The sequence below is a fragment of the Camellia sinensis genome, chromosome 8 (genome assembly GCF_055761805.1).
Source record: "Camellia sinensis isolate YWXY chromosome 8, ASM5576180v1, whole genome shotgun sequence".
In the NCBI taxonomy this organism is placed as follows: domain Eukaryota; kingdom Viridiplantae; phylum Streptophyta; class Magnoliopsida; order Ericales; family Theaceae; genus Camellia; species Camellia sinensis.
The window spans coordinates 155,456,647-155,472,134 of NC_138968.1; the positions used below are offsets into that span (position 1 = coordinate 155,456,647).

The window sequence follows — 15,488 nt, forward strand, 5'->3', positions numbered from 1 at the left end:
CTGCTGTGCTGCCTTATGCTGCTGTTTGCTGCCTTGCTTTGTTTTTACTGCTGCTGTATCTATAGGAAGGCTACCTTGTTTGCTTTTTCTCTTTTTGCTTTGTTGGTCACTCACAACTTTTGGCTGGAGCTAACAAATGATAGGGTGTCTTTTTAGTGCCAACCTAGTTGGGATTTAGAGGGTTCACTTTGATGCTTTTTTGCTCTTGCCTCATCTTTATTGATGTAATTTCATATTTTGTATGTTATTTTCATCAATAAACTTTTTCTTATTGCTGATCAAAAAAAATTGTACTCTCTTTGTTGCTACATTCTGTTAGCTGTAAATTTTGGGCATGAAGGTGACACTTCATATGGAGAATTTTAATGTTGTTCTAGTTTACTTTCTGATATATATGTTCAAATCTTATTACAAGTACTTTCGATTAATTTTCATTACGGAATTATTCTCTAAGAATGTTTCTAGTATTCAAAGGAAATTTCAATTTATAATAATTTTCTTAGTTCTTTGCCAGAATCGTAAAACAAATAAAGTGTCAAATGGTAGAGATACTTGACCAAAGTTGGACATTCTTGCCTTAACTTCTTGGAAAATGCTAAACATGCATAAAAAAATGTCAAATTTTTCTTACAAATTGATGTGGCATATAGATCAATTTTGAAATAAAAAAATGGGATCCATTTTACTAACACGATAAGTGTCATATTAATTAGTAAAAGAAGTTTATTTGTATAGCACTACTCTAGTTTTCTTTTTCTTTGGAATCATACAATTAACTAAAGGGTAATGATACGTCAACACAATTTTTATACAGAAATTGCATATAATACAATATGAGCTTTCATGATTCTTTTATTTTAAACTAAAGCATCAATTATTATAGCTACGAATTCTAATAGGGGTATTGCTATTCAAATAATGTCACTAGTTCCTGAAAGTAAATGATCATTCTGATAACATGCATTGTGATTAAGAAAGAGCGAGCTAGCTGGGGAATAATTGTTGTTAACATAAAGAACTTCATGAAAACAAAGCCTGCAAAAGATGAGAAGCACAACAAAGCGATAGCTTTTTCTTTATACAGAGACAATGTGTACAGTTCTCTCTTTGCCTTTCACGTGACAATTTGCTAGAGCTCGAATACAAAGGTGACATGAAAATTATTCACAAAGCTCTGCCCTTTTGAATCATGTCTTGTACCCATTGCAGCCTTTTGACAAAACCCAAAAAAACAACACTGTTTTGTCACTTCCCCTTCAACTGGACCACCGCCAAATATTAATAATCCATCTCATGCATGCCATTGGTAGGCCCAAACGAAGCCTATATCTTCAAATTTTTTCTGTTCTTCTCACCACCGTTGTTGAATTATACTTTAAAATATTCAGATCTTGTGATACTTGTATAATTCTATGACAACGACTGTATTGAAACAGAAAAATTAAGTAATTTGGTAACGGAGGATCTCTTGACCCTTAATGTACACTTTAACACTAGAAGGCATTTGATACTCCCCAGTATTGCCTCAACAACCCAAGAGTCACATATTTATATGGAATTCATTGACAGGTTTCACACAAATGTATGACTCTGTAGTTGTTGGGCCAATACCTTAAAAACACGCCATAATTTTGCCTGCAAGACCAAAAATTATTCATCGCCATGGGACCATATGGATGGATGGTCCATATCTATTTGTGGCACGGCCACATCACTGCCCGTGAAGGTGAATAATTGCTCCATCAGGAGACTTGAGTCCACACAAATACTCAATCCTCAAACACACAAGGGGCCCAAGCTGTGGCATACACCGTGTTGTGACCTTTCCATGTAAGCACCAACATATCTTCATCTTTCTTCATTCCCCAACCGCTGGCATGTTCATCTAGCAACAGCTTAACTTCCCCAACAGTCTCTTCATCAAATGGAACACTTAAAAAACAGGAGTTTTTCATCCTCTGACACAACTTAATTCCAGATTCTAACCTCTCTATCCTTTGAATCCCTTCAAAACCGATTATATTTTCAATCTTATGACCAATATCAGCTTCATATTCTATTCTTTGGGTACTATCCTTAGGCAAGAAAGTTTCCAAGGCATCAAAAGGTATCCAAAGATAATTGAAACATGTAGTAATCCTTGAAGTGAGACTCGATGCACCTAAATCGGAGTCCTCATCGACTATGATGATAATGCGAGGATTAAGCCCTTTAATTATTTCAAGAAAAGCGTCGCGAGCACACCCTTGTTGCTCATCGGGCAAATACCTTATCCAGTTTTGGCAATTGATGACCAAAACTTCATCATCCCTAAGATTTAAGGTAGCTGGATTGAGTTTACTTAAGAGTGAGTCATAGTGAAAGCTAGAGGATTCTTCAGATGAGGATGTGTGATCTTCAATGACATTGAATTCAAAGAGAACTTCCCTCAACTTAGCGAAATTCGCCAAGCGCAAACCTACTTCTTCACTCGACACATTGAGCAAGGGAGGAACATGAGGCCTCCATGAAGGAACCGAGATTCGAAGCGAAGGCGGTCCTCCCTCCCTCTTACCCAATGCATCTATGAGAGTAGGCCATTGCATACAGTGAGTGATGCTAAAATCTAAGATATGAACTTTAGGACACCCGTCAATTGCCTTAAAAATGGCACTGTTTGATGCACAAAACCCAAACCTATGCCAAGGGATTAAGTCAACATACCCGGCAAGCTCAGTGACCGACATCAACCTCCTCTGAAGAAGGGTGTTGCTTCCATTAAAATTCATGGCTGTAGGGCAAACCCTAGATGCTCTAGAGATGAGTGCCCTTAAAAACCATGAGGTGAGCCTCTGGTTAGGGTCTCCGACAGCAGAGGCCACGTTGTTGAGAACCCACATGACTTGTTGAGCTAGAGTCACATCGTTGCTCTCTAGGGCACTTGCACAGTGGAGTAGAAGCTTCTCTATGCATCCTCCGTCAAGGCTGCCGAGACACCCTTTGAGTGCACCCGATAGAGAGCTCTGAGCACTACTCAAGAGACTAGGGTTTTGTAATGAAATGGGTGTTGTTCTAGTACCTCTCAGTTCTGTTTTCATAGCTAACAATTATATATATGACTAAAAAGAAAATTAGGGTTTAGTTTCCTTCCCTGAAACGTGCATGGGAGGTCTGATAACTTCAGAGAAGAAAGGAGAATAGGTCTCCCAGTTGTGCTTTTTGTGGACACGTGTCCGATGGGTATTCGTGTATGGGATTGAAAAACTTTCTGTTGGTAGATGAGAATTTTCAGGATGAACAAATATGAGGTGAGCTCAAGAGGCTTAAAACTGTGCTTGTGTTGAGAGAGAGGATAGAGCTGAAAGCTAGTTTATCATATACTAGCTGAGCTATAAAGCCATATATATACACAAGTAAAGGTTGCTATTGAATAATTTTGAAGATGCTAAGCCAAAAAGGCGTGTGTTAACTATAGTTAATTGAACCATGAGTTTACGTGCTAAAATGACAAGACTAGCTACCTGGGGTTCCAATTATCCATCTCTTTTTCTTTTTTTTGCTATAGCGGACGAGTAGGACTTGATGCCTTTGTTTGGGTTCGTGCACTTATTTTCTTAGTTTAATTATTTGGTGAATCACCAATGAATTATAAATATCTTTCTGGATACAATTAGAGTTGCAAACGAGTTGAGTCAAGTCAAATTTTAGTATCTTTAGATTTATTTATTAAAATTTTAACAAGTTCGACTTCAAGTTCGAGCTTAATAAAAATTTAAGGGTAATTGACATTGACACCCCTGAGATTTGGTCCAATTATATCCCACCTTCTGACATTTTAAAAATTACATTCTCACTCCTATGGTTAATAATTTTAGACTCCTTATCATATAAAAGGCAATAACTCCTAATAAAAAAATAGAGAAAATTACATTGAAAAAAAAGTAAAGCAATGGAAAGGAAAAAAAAAAAAAAAAAAAAAGAGAAAGTAAAGCAAAGTAAGAAAAGAGAGAGTGCATGAGTTTAATATTTTCATTCTGTCTAAATATTTACAATGACAGGGAAGTTAGTGTAATTTCTCAAACGTTAGGGAGTGATATATATTAAACTCAAATCTCAGGAGGTGTAAGTGTAATTTGCCCAAAATTTAATGAACCGAGCTCGAACCAAGTTGATTTAGACTTGACTCGAGTTCAAGCCTATTTACGAGTCTTAACGAGTCAAAAAAATTATAAATATATACTTGCGTATGAGACTAAAATTATAATTAAAATTTTGATTATAAAATTATATATACAATATATGTAAACATACTTAAAAAAAATAATATTTTACCAAAATAATAATATTTACTTCCACTATTATATAAATGTATTATCTATAGTTAGTTATTATTTACGTTTATATTTTTTAAATATATAAATAACATAATTATCTTATTTTTTTATTCATATTTTATATTATTTAATATATAAATAATAAATGTTAAATGAGCCAGTTAACGAGCTGAGCTTACTTGCCGAGTTTTAATATGTTTGGGCTTATTTATTAAAATTTTAACGAGCTCGAGTTCGAACATAAAAAAAATAAATAAAAGATTAACAAACTGAATTCGAACAAGCTTTTATCAAGTCGAGCTCGAGCTTGTTCACGAATAATTCTGTTCATTTGCAGTCTTACATACAACATTAGTGTTATAAGGTTTGTTTGAGTATTATTATTGATCCTATGCAAAAACTATGAAAAAATAATTTCAAAAGTGGCGAACATTTAGCGTAAATTTAAAATTTAAATTTAGTGTGATGTAAGCCATATTCACAATTAATTTAATCCATACATTTAATTTTTGACCTTTTTTTTTTCCTAGAATAAGAGATAAATAAACAAAATTTTCATGTGATTTTCATGTGATACTCTGCGTTGGTTACTCGCCAACTTCAATTCCAAATTAGTTAGGATTTGATTTTTTTCGACTTGTTGCGTTGTTGCACTTATCTCTTTTTCTTTATTGATGTAATATCCTTGTCCATCAATGAAGTTCTTTTTTTTTTTTTTTGTTGATAAAAAAAATAAATAAATAATAAGATTCATATTAATTAATACACGTGAGACTCTCTTACATTTATGTTTAGAAATTATAGAGTCCATTTATGTATGAAATTATTTCTTCAAAGCTACTTAGTATATCAATGGGCCAGGTGTATACATTTTTATGAATCTTTAAAAGGAAACTATGAAGTAATAGCAAGGGTCATTACTGACTCAATCAAGCCAAACTCATATCAATTCAGAAAATGTTGGGCAGATGCTACTTTCCTTTGATTCTGTATCATTATTAGGAAACCATCACTTATTATTAGTTTTGGCAACACATTGCACTTTTTCTAAGTTAAGAATTTGCTCAATATTCCTTCACCAATCCTTTTTTATCTTTCATTAGACAAGTGACGAGGGTTCATTCTACTAATACAGAGGATAAAGAATAAGTTAAAAAAGCTGTCTTAGCCGGCCACATTTTTGTCGAATTTGAGCTCATGGAATGTCAATTAAGACAAATCCAATACTATATTTTAATAATTATTTTAGCCAATTTGGTTTTCTCTTTGAGTTTAGTGATTGATGGGTACCCTTCATTCCCATCCTTACAAATTCATGATATACAAGATATCAACTTGGTTGGTTGTGCCACATAATGCCATAGCAAAAGACAAATGGCACATCTACACATGAAGACAAATAAGATTTATTTCATTCAAAATTTAAGACCCATGCATGTGATCGTTAAAAATAATATTACGGAATATTTTTGTACCAAATTTCCAAATTTTGATTCTTTTAAACCATTTAAGTTCTTCCCCCTCTACTATTTCAAAATTAGGCTTATGTAAGGGTTAAAGTACGGCCAAAATAAATTTAGGTTTTGTCAAAATAGTATACACGATTACCACCAAAAAAAAAAAAAAAAAACTAAACCGACCACCGAGATTTCTTCATTGAATGCTTGGTTTTGAGCTTTTATATCGTGCGGTTAAATCTAGTCCGAGTTTTTTCAAGTTCAAATTGAGAAATTTGTGGACTTTACACGAATCTTATTTCAATGATCTAAACAATTTATTTTATATGGCCCTCTGTGTATTTCATGAAAAAATTTAAGTCAATCTAACATTTTTTATTTTATCATATTTATCTCTAAAAAATGAATAATTTATTTTCAAAATATATTTGTTGTTCAATTTTTTGGAGACAAACGCGATTAAATAAGAATGATACGATTATTAAATAAACTTAATTTTTTTACGAAGAACTCTACAAAATAAACAGTTCGAATTATCGAAACAACACTCATAATGTGCCTAATTCTCTCAAGTTCGAATCTAAACTTGAGAGAAGCTCAACCCTTAAGCTACTCTCAGCATCCAAAATATGCCTTGACGTAGGTGTAATTGGGTTTCTTACAAATTGCTTTACGGTGCTAAAATAACAAATATGTAAACTAGTCTATTTACATATCTATTTTTCCAACAAGTTATTTCTAGACTCAAATCACTGTCATTATCACATTATCAATAAAAGGTAAATCAACTAGGCCTAGTCTAGTTGGTCACTATAACTCTTCTAATTAGGGTTTAGTCCCAAAAGGAATGTTATGAGTTCAACTTCTTCTTAAAGAGAGTTGAATTATAAGGCAAACACTTAGGCGCTGTTTGAGAAGAAAAGGTTGAGGCTATTATAGCCTCAAATTACAAATAAGCCAAAAAGCTCCACTGTTCAAAGTTTTTCAAAAAAAATAAAAATAAAAATAAAAAAATAGGCTGCAGCTAGTGTAGGCACAACCTACACTGTCAAAGTGTCAAATTGTTACATCACTTAGGAAATTACAATTTTGCCCCTTTACATCAATTTAAAAAATTATAATATTAGGGACAAATTAGTCATTTTAAATTCAAATATCATTTCAACACACTTTTCAATACAACGACTCAAATAAAAATCCATCTCATCTTCCCAAATACAAAAACTAAAATAGCCTACTAAAATAGTCAAAAAACCTCTAAAATAACCACTTCCCAAACGAGGCCATAGTATATTACAAGGGTTGGGAGGTTAACTCTCATAGGTGTTAATGTAATAACTAAAAATATCTCAAAGGGACTCTTTAAATGAAATATGTTGACTATTATAACTGGCATTATCATATTTTAGCCATTCCAACGAGTTAACTATTATAATAGTTATTTTAACAAAAAAATTTCAAGGCTAGTTATATTTGAAAAGTCTTAAAAGGCTCTTTAAATAGTTTGTGTATGTAGATAAGTAAAATAAAAAGTAAGATTTGTACATAGATAAAAATTAAAATAAAGGGCATATAAATTTTTTTAAAATATATATTAAAAAAAAAGTTATCAGTGAGTGGTCTTTTGAAAATATTTGAAACGCTTGCTGCAGAGAGACAGAGCGAGCTTCTCTCTCAACTTTGCAGAGAAAAATCCAACACAGTGTCGTGCGAGTTAATTGATATGTTCATCGGTTATTCATACTCCTTAAAAGGGCAATACTTTCTCTATTGACGTTGAAGAAAGAGCAAATAACATGTTCAACATATTGAAATAAACTCCACTATAATCCATGACTTCTCAGTCCTGAAAATCCAGTCCTAATTGATGAAGATGGTAGTTCTCATCAGCATATTTTATTGGAAAATAAATAAATCAAGGGTAATTTGAAAAATAATTATCAATTCATAAAATAATTTATAATTTTAATTATTAATATTTATAAAATTTATCACTGATTAATAATAATAATTATTATTTTTGACAAATATCACAGATGTGATATTTTCCATATTTTAAATATATGATGACAACTTAGAACTTTTTTACTATTACTTTGTGGCAATTATGAAGCCAGTAGAGGCCATGGTCACCTTAAGTTTTTAAAATCTCTTTTCTCATCCCACTAATTTATGGATATTGTGGGGATATATTTTCTGAGTACCAACACGTGGCAAGGTGACGCCGACGTGTCAGCCGAGGTGCCACGTGTCTTGGTCGTTGTGCCGAGGTCATCTCGGCTAGGCCGAGGTTGCCTCCAAAGATATCGGAATCCGAGATAAGCGGATAAGGGACAAGAGTCCTAGAATGAAGAAGGAACTCAACTTGGATATGGATAAGAGTCCTAGATTAGGAGAAGACTTCAGTTTGGGTAAAGATAAGACTCTTAGAGAGTTTATCCTTATCCCACTAGAAGTCCCAGATTAGCAATAATCCTAAGTCCATTAGGGTCAGGCTCCTATTGGGACTAGGATTGTATTGGCTATAAAAGAGAGGCACCCCCATGGGTCTAAGGTATGCTTTTGATACTCAAGTTTGTGAGTTTAGTACTTGATTTATCTTTGAGAGATATACTGACTTGATCGTCGGAGTGCCCCTGGGTGGTCGAAACCACCGTGGGATTCTTATATTTCTGTTGCAGGTCAGTCAGGTGCCATCTATTCTGCTAGTACTCTCCAGCTGGTTACTAAGCGGACAGTGTGGTCGGAAAATCACCCACACAATTTGGCGCCGTCTGTGGGAAAGAAAGAAGAATAGATGGCCAATGACGAACAGAAGGATCAGACTGGAGACAACGCTCTTGCTGGGAATGGGAGATCTATCAACCTCAACGTTAAAGGGGACAATAGCAACACGGAAACTCGTGACCAGAGTCACGGAGTAAAAGACGCCGGCTAGGAAGGTGACGCACCAAAGACAACAGATCAAAACGAATACTACAACAAAGATGACTTCCAGGTATAGAAGGATAGATACCTGCGGAGGAACGAAGACCCTTCCAGAAGAGATGCAAAGACAGGGGGCATGAGCGCTCCCAAGGAGATAACATTCAAGTATAGAAGAACTCATCCCGAGTGAGTAGATCCCGGATTCCAGATCCTGGATCCTGGATCCGAGAAGACATGATCTCGGCCTAGACAAGTATGCCCGAGAAGACGAGAGCTCAATCTAAGTGAGCAGATCCCGGATTCCAGATCCCGGATCCTAGAAGACATGATTTCGGCCTAGATGAGTAGGTCCGAGAAAAGAAGAGCTCAACCTGAGTGAGCAGATCCAAGATTCTAAAAAATAAGATCTCGGCACCTGAGTCCGAGAAGAGAAGAACACAATGAGCAGATCTCAGGTCCCAGAAGATAAAAAGAAAACATACAAGGTCATACTGCAGTTAGCCAGGTTGAAGACCTTTTATAAGGTTCACAAAAGAGCATGTGAAAGCCATGCAGGGGGCAGAGAGAAGAAGAATCTGTTTACCACTTGTTGAAATTTACAGCAATTTACAAGTTGGTTAAACTGATATGATGCCTAACGCTTGTTGAAATTTGTAGCAATTTACAAGTTGAAGTTAAGCTAAGATGGTTCCTTATCTTCACTTGTTGAAATTTGTAGCAATTTACAAGTTAAAGTTAAACTGAGATGGTTCCTTATCTTCACTTGTTGAAATTTGTAGCAATTTACAAGTTGAAGTTAAGCCGAGATGGTTCCTTATCTTCACTTGTTGAAATTTGTAACAATTTACAAGTTGAAGTTAAGCTGAAATGGTCCCTTATCTTCACTTGTTGAAATTTGTAGTAATTTACAACTTGAAGTTAAGCTGAGATGGTTCCTTATCTTCACTTGTTGAAATTTGTAATAATTTATAACTTGAAGTTAAGCTGAGATGGTTCCTTATCTTCACTTGTTGAAATTTGTAGCAATTTACAAGTTGAAGTTAAGCTGAGATAGTTCCTTATCTTCACTTGTTGAAATTTGTAGCAATTTACAAGTTGAAGTTAAGCTGAGATGGTTCCTTATCTTCACTTATTGAAATTTGTAGCAATTTACAAGTTAAAGTTAAGCCGAGATTATTGTTTATCTTCGCTTGTTAAAATTTGTAGCAATTTACAAGTTGAAATTAAACCGAGATGATGCTTAACCGATGTTAAGCCGAGATGATGCTTAACCGAAGTTAAGTCGAAAATGATGTTTAACCAAAGTTAAGCCGAGATGATGCTTAACCGAAATTAAGCCGAAGATGATGTTTAACCGAAGTTAAACTGAGGTAATGCTTAACCCAAGTTAAGGCCGAGATGATATTGAAACTTGAGAAAAGTTTACAAGTTAGGCTAAACCGAGAAGATGCTTAACACTTGTTGAAATTTGTAGCAATTTACAAGATAACGTTAAGCCGACATATGATCATCTGTTGAAATTTGCAACAATTTACAGGTTGAGGAAAAAGCTAAGTATGTTGTTTAAACACTTGTTGAAATTCGTAGCAATTTACAAATAGATTATTGTTTCACACTTGTTATGTTAATCCTTGTTGATCCCTGTTACAGTATATGTTAATCCTTGTTGAAATTTGTAGCAATTTACAAGTAGGCTAGACCAAGATCACCGTTTAAACACTTGTTGAAACTTGAGAAAAAGTTTGCAAAGTTAACATTGAGTAGTATATGTTTCACACTTGTTAGAATTTATGAAAAGTTTGCAGGTCAGTATCTTGCCGAAGTAAAAAGTTTTGTAGCTATTATACCCGAGGTATGTAACCCCGAGGAGATTGCACAGTTAAAGGTATATGTTGAAGGCGGACGTATGACTCAGGTCTACAGAACACTAAAAGCACACTTAGAAGATCTGATGAGGAAAGGCAATCTGAAGGGACCTCGTCGATGAGACCAGAACAAGGGAAGAACAGGCAAAACTGCCTCGGGCGCCAACAGCTCCGCCTCCCCCAGCACAACAACCTCAGACAGGAAAACCTCAGGTAATTAATGTAATTCACTCGAGGGTCAATGAGAACGACATTAGGGAGGAGACTTAGAAGGTGAAACACCTGCAACATGTGTACCAAGTCGGGGACAAGAGACATCGGGCAGATGAGTGCTTGGGACTAGTAGTGTCTTTTACCGAAGCTGACCTCGAGATGGTCCAGCACCCGCATAATGATGCTTTTATAGTATCCCTCCAGGTTGGGGAGTGCCAAAGTGAAACGCATCCTGATTGAACAAGGAAGCTCTTGTGACATCATGTATGTCCGATGTTACAAGGAGCTCGGCCTTCACCTAGACGATATGGAGTAACCCAATGGCCCAATGGTTGGGTTCAAGGGAATGCCGACATGGCTACTAAGAGCAGTAAGCTTGGAGGTGCAGGCTGGTACCAGAAAGATCACAACAGAATTCACCATCATCGACACTCCATCTCCTTACAAATCTTGGGAAGATCATGGTTGCATGCAATGGGGGTAGTTCCCTCAACATTGCATCAACTATTGCGGTTCCCAACAGAACATGGGATTGAAGAAGCCAGAGGGGATCAACTGCAGGCGGAGAATTGCTCCATGGCAGCAATGAAATCCATCTGCAGCATTCGAAAACTAGAGAAGACAGAAATTGAAGACGAGGACATGAAGGTCCTAGATGATGTCGGCAAGGAACCAGCCAAGAAGAGTGAAGAAGCATTAAAGAAAGTCCTCGTCCAGGAGGATGATGAAGAACGCTTTTTTCTTATCGGCTCGGGCTTAGCCGAAGAAGAATAAAGAAAACTGGAAACTTTTCTGAGAGCAAATATAAAGGTGTTCACCTAGACACCTTATGAAATGCCTGGCATTGACCCCGAGGTCACATGCCACAAATTGAACGTCGACAAGTTGGCCAAACTTGTAATCCAACAAGCAAGAGGACCGACGTTGATGCACGTCGAAGCAGTAGAGGAAGAAGTAGACAGACTTCTGGAGCCCAGGGCCATCCGAGAAGTCAATTACCCGACATGGCTATCAAATACAGTGGAAGAAGAAATGATAATCAAAGAGCAAGGAATGTTAACATCGGCCAATGGCAGACATTTTTCAGAAGCAAAAAAGGTTACATATGCAAGGAAAACAAAAGTACAGAGATGAAGACCCTAAGAACTAGGGACTAAGGCAAGAACGTCGAACTAATCTACTTCAATGGTTGACAGTGGTTCAGCATTGGCAGTCAGCTGGGAGGAGCTTCTTTACCATTATCTCGGCAACAAGTTCAAGAAGGAACGTGGTTCTAAGATTATGCAGAAAACAGAAACGAAAGCAAGAATCTGGAAAAAGACACAGAAAACAGAAACAAGAATGTAATTTGTAATCAAGAATGGTGATGAAGCTATTAGGAAATTAAGAAAAAAAGATTGCACAAGTGTGTCAAGCCAAGAACAGTGGCAGAAATCAACAGATGTGTGAACAGTGTGTATTCAAGAAGATGATTTGGAAACAACGGGTAAAACAGCAATGGTGATTAACAATGAAGCAGAGCTTCTTGGAAAGTAACAAGAAATAAAACCAGGAGGAACAGTGGCTTACCAGAAAGAGAGAAGCTGGAATGAGAATTACTGAAGTCTGACGACAATGACAGAATGACGTAAGCTTCACCGGAGGAGAGGAACGAAGACAGTTGCAGAAGCTTGAAAGCTTGGAACAATGACGGATTTAAGCAAAAGAACTAGAAAGAGAAAAAGCCAAAGGATTGAATGAAAAAACAGAAGTCAAGAAGATGACAAAGTTCAAAGAATAAAGCCAAGTACACAGGCACTAAGTAAGTATGTAAAGAACAAGAAAGTAATGAACCAGACATGATGCTAGCAACAGAAAGCGGATATGACAAGAACGGTTCTAGGCATTTTAGCAATAAATCAAAAACTTGAAGATAGACGAGAACAGAAGGCCACAGATGGTAAATAAATAGATTCAAAGTAAATCAGAAGAGTTATGAAAGATTGAGCTTAATAAAAAAGTAAGAATTTATGAACTTACTAAATGAACGCCGATATGAAAATCGCTGGAGTCAAATAGATGACTGAAAATCAGGAACTCACCAGAGAGTGTGAGTGAAGCAGTTGCAAAGCTCTTGGAGTTTACGAATTAATGGAACCGGAACCTCGGTTAGGAGGTGTGATCTCGAGCAGCTTGGAAAGCATGAAGCTTGATACTTAACAGAAGTGGACAGTAAAGTCCAGGGAACTTTGAGGTCGGCGAGTTTGATCTCGGACAGAGGAGCACAGATAAATGACCAGTGTAGGTTCCATCACCTCAGAATGCCGAGGTAATAGAACCTAGGGGGCAGTTGTGGGGATATATTTTCTGAGTACCAACACGTGGCAAGGTGACGCCGACGTGTCAGCCGAGGTGCCACGTGTCTTGGTCGTTGTGCCGAGGTCATCTCGGCTAGGCCGAGGTTGCCTCCGAAGATATCGGAATCCGAGATAAGCGGATAAGGGACAAGAGTCCTAGAATGAAGAGGGAACTCAACTTGGATATGGATAAGAGTCCTAGATTGGGAGAAGACTTCAGTTTGGGTAAAGATAAGACTCTTAGAGAGTTTATCCTTATCCCACTGGGAGTCCCAGATTAGCAGTAATCCTAAGTCCATTAGGGCCAGGCTCCTATTGGGACTAGGATTGTATTGGCTATAAAAGAGAGGCACCCCCATGGGTCTAAGGTATGCTTTTGATACTCAAGCTTGTGAGTTTAGAACTTGATTTATCTTTGAGAGATATACTGACTTGATCGTCGGAGTGCCCCCGGGTGGTCGAAACCACCGCGGGATTCTTATATTTCTGTTGCAGGTCAATCAGGTGCCATCTATTCTGCCAGTGCTCTCCAGCTGGTTACTAAGCGGGCAGTGTGGTCGGAAAATCACCCACACAGATATTTTTACAATAGATTTAGAATTATGTTGGTGGTAATAATATTTTTTAAGATAAATTATATTGATAATCTTGACATTTTATAACTTATATCATTTTGATTTCCACACTTTTGATAGACATGATTAACTCATTGAGCAAATGTATAATTCTGCTTTTAAAAATATAGCACATGTCTTTTAAAATTGAACCAAATTAAAAAAAAAAAATCATAAGTTAATGTCAAAAAATTATAATGGCTTAAAAGTTCCAACTATATGGACTATTAGTGTATCAGAGTTGCTCACCAACTCTGTGGTTTGGTTTTGTCGTTTTCTGTCCCGTTCTTTATACTATTTTATCATCAATGAAACTTCTTTGTTTTGCCGATCAAAAAAAAAAAAAAGTTACAACTATAATTCTCATGGGTATCTTGAGATTATCAAACATCTTTTTAACTTTTTTTTCTTTTTTTTATCAACAAAAAAGAACTTTTTTGATGGAAACCATACCTAAAATATAAAACCACATCAATAAAGCGGTGGCGAGAATGCACACATAAAGAAACTCAAGCCAAAACCAACTGTCACACACTGACTCTGTAGAAGCTTTGTTAAGGGATATGCGGTTGTGTATGGCGTTAGCTGACTCTCCTTACTCGCCCGCCAATATAACTCAAAAGGATTTGCAAAGACAAACAAACATGATTGATCAGTTAGTTGATGAACCACCAAGTTTGAGACAAGCCACAAAATAGCAAGTGATAATCCAAAATTAAAGCAAGCAACAATAGAAAAGCTTTGCGCAAGGTAAAGGCGAAATGAACTTTTTCATTAATCATAAGTAGGCATTACACGTGTTGAACAATGCATAAAAGTGTCACAAAAGTTGCCTTACCATTGGCTAGGTTGGGATACTTTAAAGGCACAAGTGGTTTGGTTCTAACACTTGGATACCCCCTCATTCATACATTCGCACTAGCCTTTTGTCTCTTCCCCTCATGAACTTGCGTTGCTCAGGGTTGAGTTTGACAAAAACTTGATCTCCAACTCTAAACTCAAGTGGCCTCCTCTTTTCATCAACCCATTTCTTTATTTTACTTGCTGCTTTCTCTAGATAGGCACGAGTAATGTCATGGTTTCTCTTCCATTCCTTAACAAATTGGTAAGCCCTGGGTGATTTTCCTTCATAGGATCCATCCATTGTGTGGAACAACAGTGGCTGCTGTCCATTCACTATCTCAAAAACATTCTTACCCGTAAAACTACTCTTTTGAGAGTTGAAACATAATTATGCTACATCAAGAAAGGAACCAACAAAAGAAAATAAATCACCAAGAATAAGAACAGGACACTACCCACACCTTAAGTTTTTAGAAGAATTAATTGAATTGATGCTTAATAATTTATCAATATACAAATTTTATTGATAAACAAACAAATACTTGGCCATGAGTCTTCTACAACACTAACTTAACTATTACGTGGAAGAATCACCCACAAAATTGGAGTCATTGTACTATACCGTTGATTCTTTATTCCAAATAGATATGAAGGACGAAAAAATAACGTCCAAAGCCGTTTGAACCCTATTTTGGTTTTTCTTGGGGTTATTTGAAGGCATAAGTGTGTAACAAAACAAAAATAATCACAAATAAAAAAGATAAAGCACTCTGTTTTTATTATTATTATTTTATTAATAGTGATAACACCGTCCAAAGTCATAACACTTGCAACTTCATTTCGATAACAACTGGAACAACCCTAACAATACTAAAATGAAATAAAATATTAAGAAATTAATTATAATTTTTGTACATTA

General features: G+C 36.1%; 1 protein-coding gene across 1 annotated transcript; it reads right to left on the bottom strand.

Moving 5' to 3' along the window:
- Positions 1-985: 985 nt before the first annotated feature.
- LOC114259932 (scarecrow-like protein 32) lies at positions 986-3,576 on the bottom strand. The gene has a single exon (XM_028199954.2). The coding sequence runs from the start codon at positions 3,075-3,077 to the stop codon at positions 1,770-1,772; it is 1,308 nt and encodes a 435-aa protein (XP_028055755.2). The 5' UTR covers positions 3,078-3,576; the 3' UTR covers positions 986-1,769.
- Positions 3,577-15,488: the final 11,912 nt, after the last annotated feature.

Excerpts from the sequence above, each read along its gene's own strand:
- LOC114259932 (XM_028199954.2), bottom strand. The coding sequence starts at position 3,077 with ATGAAAACAGAACTGAGAGGTACTAGAACAACACCCATTTCATTACAA.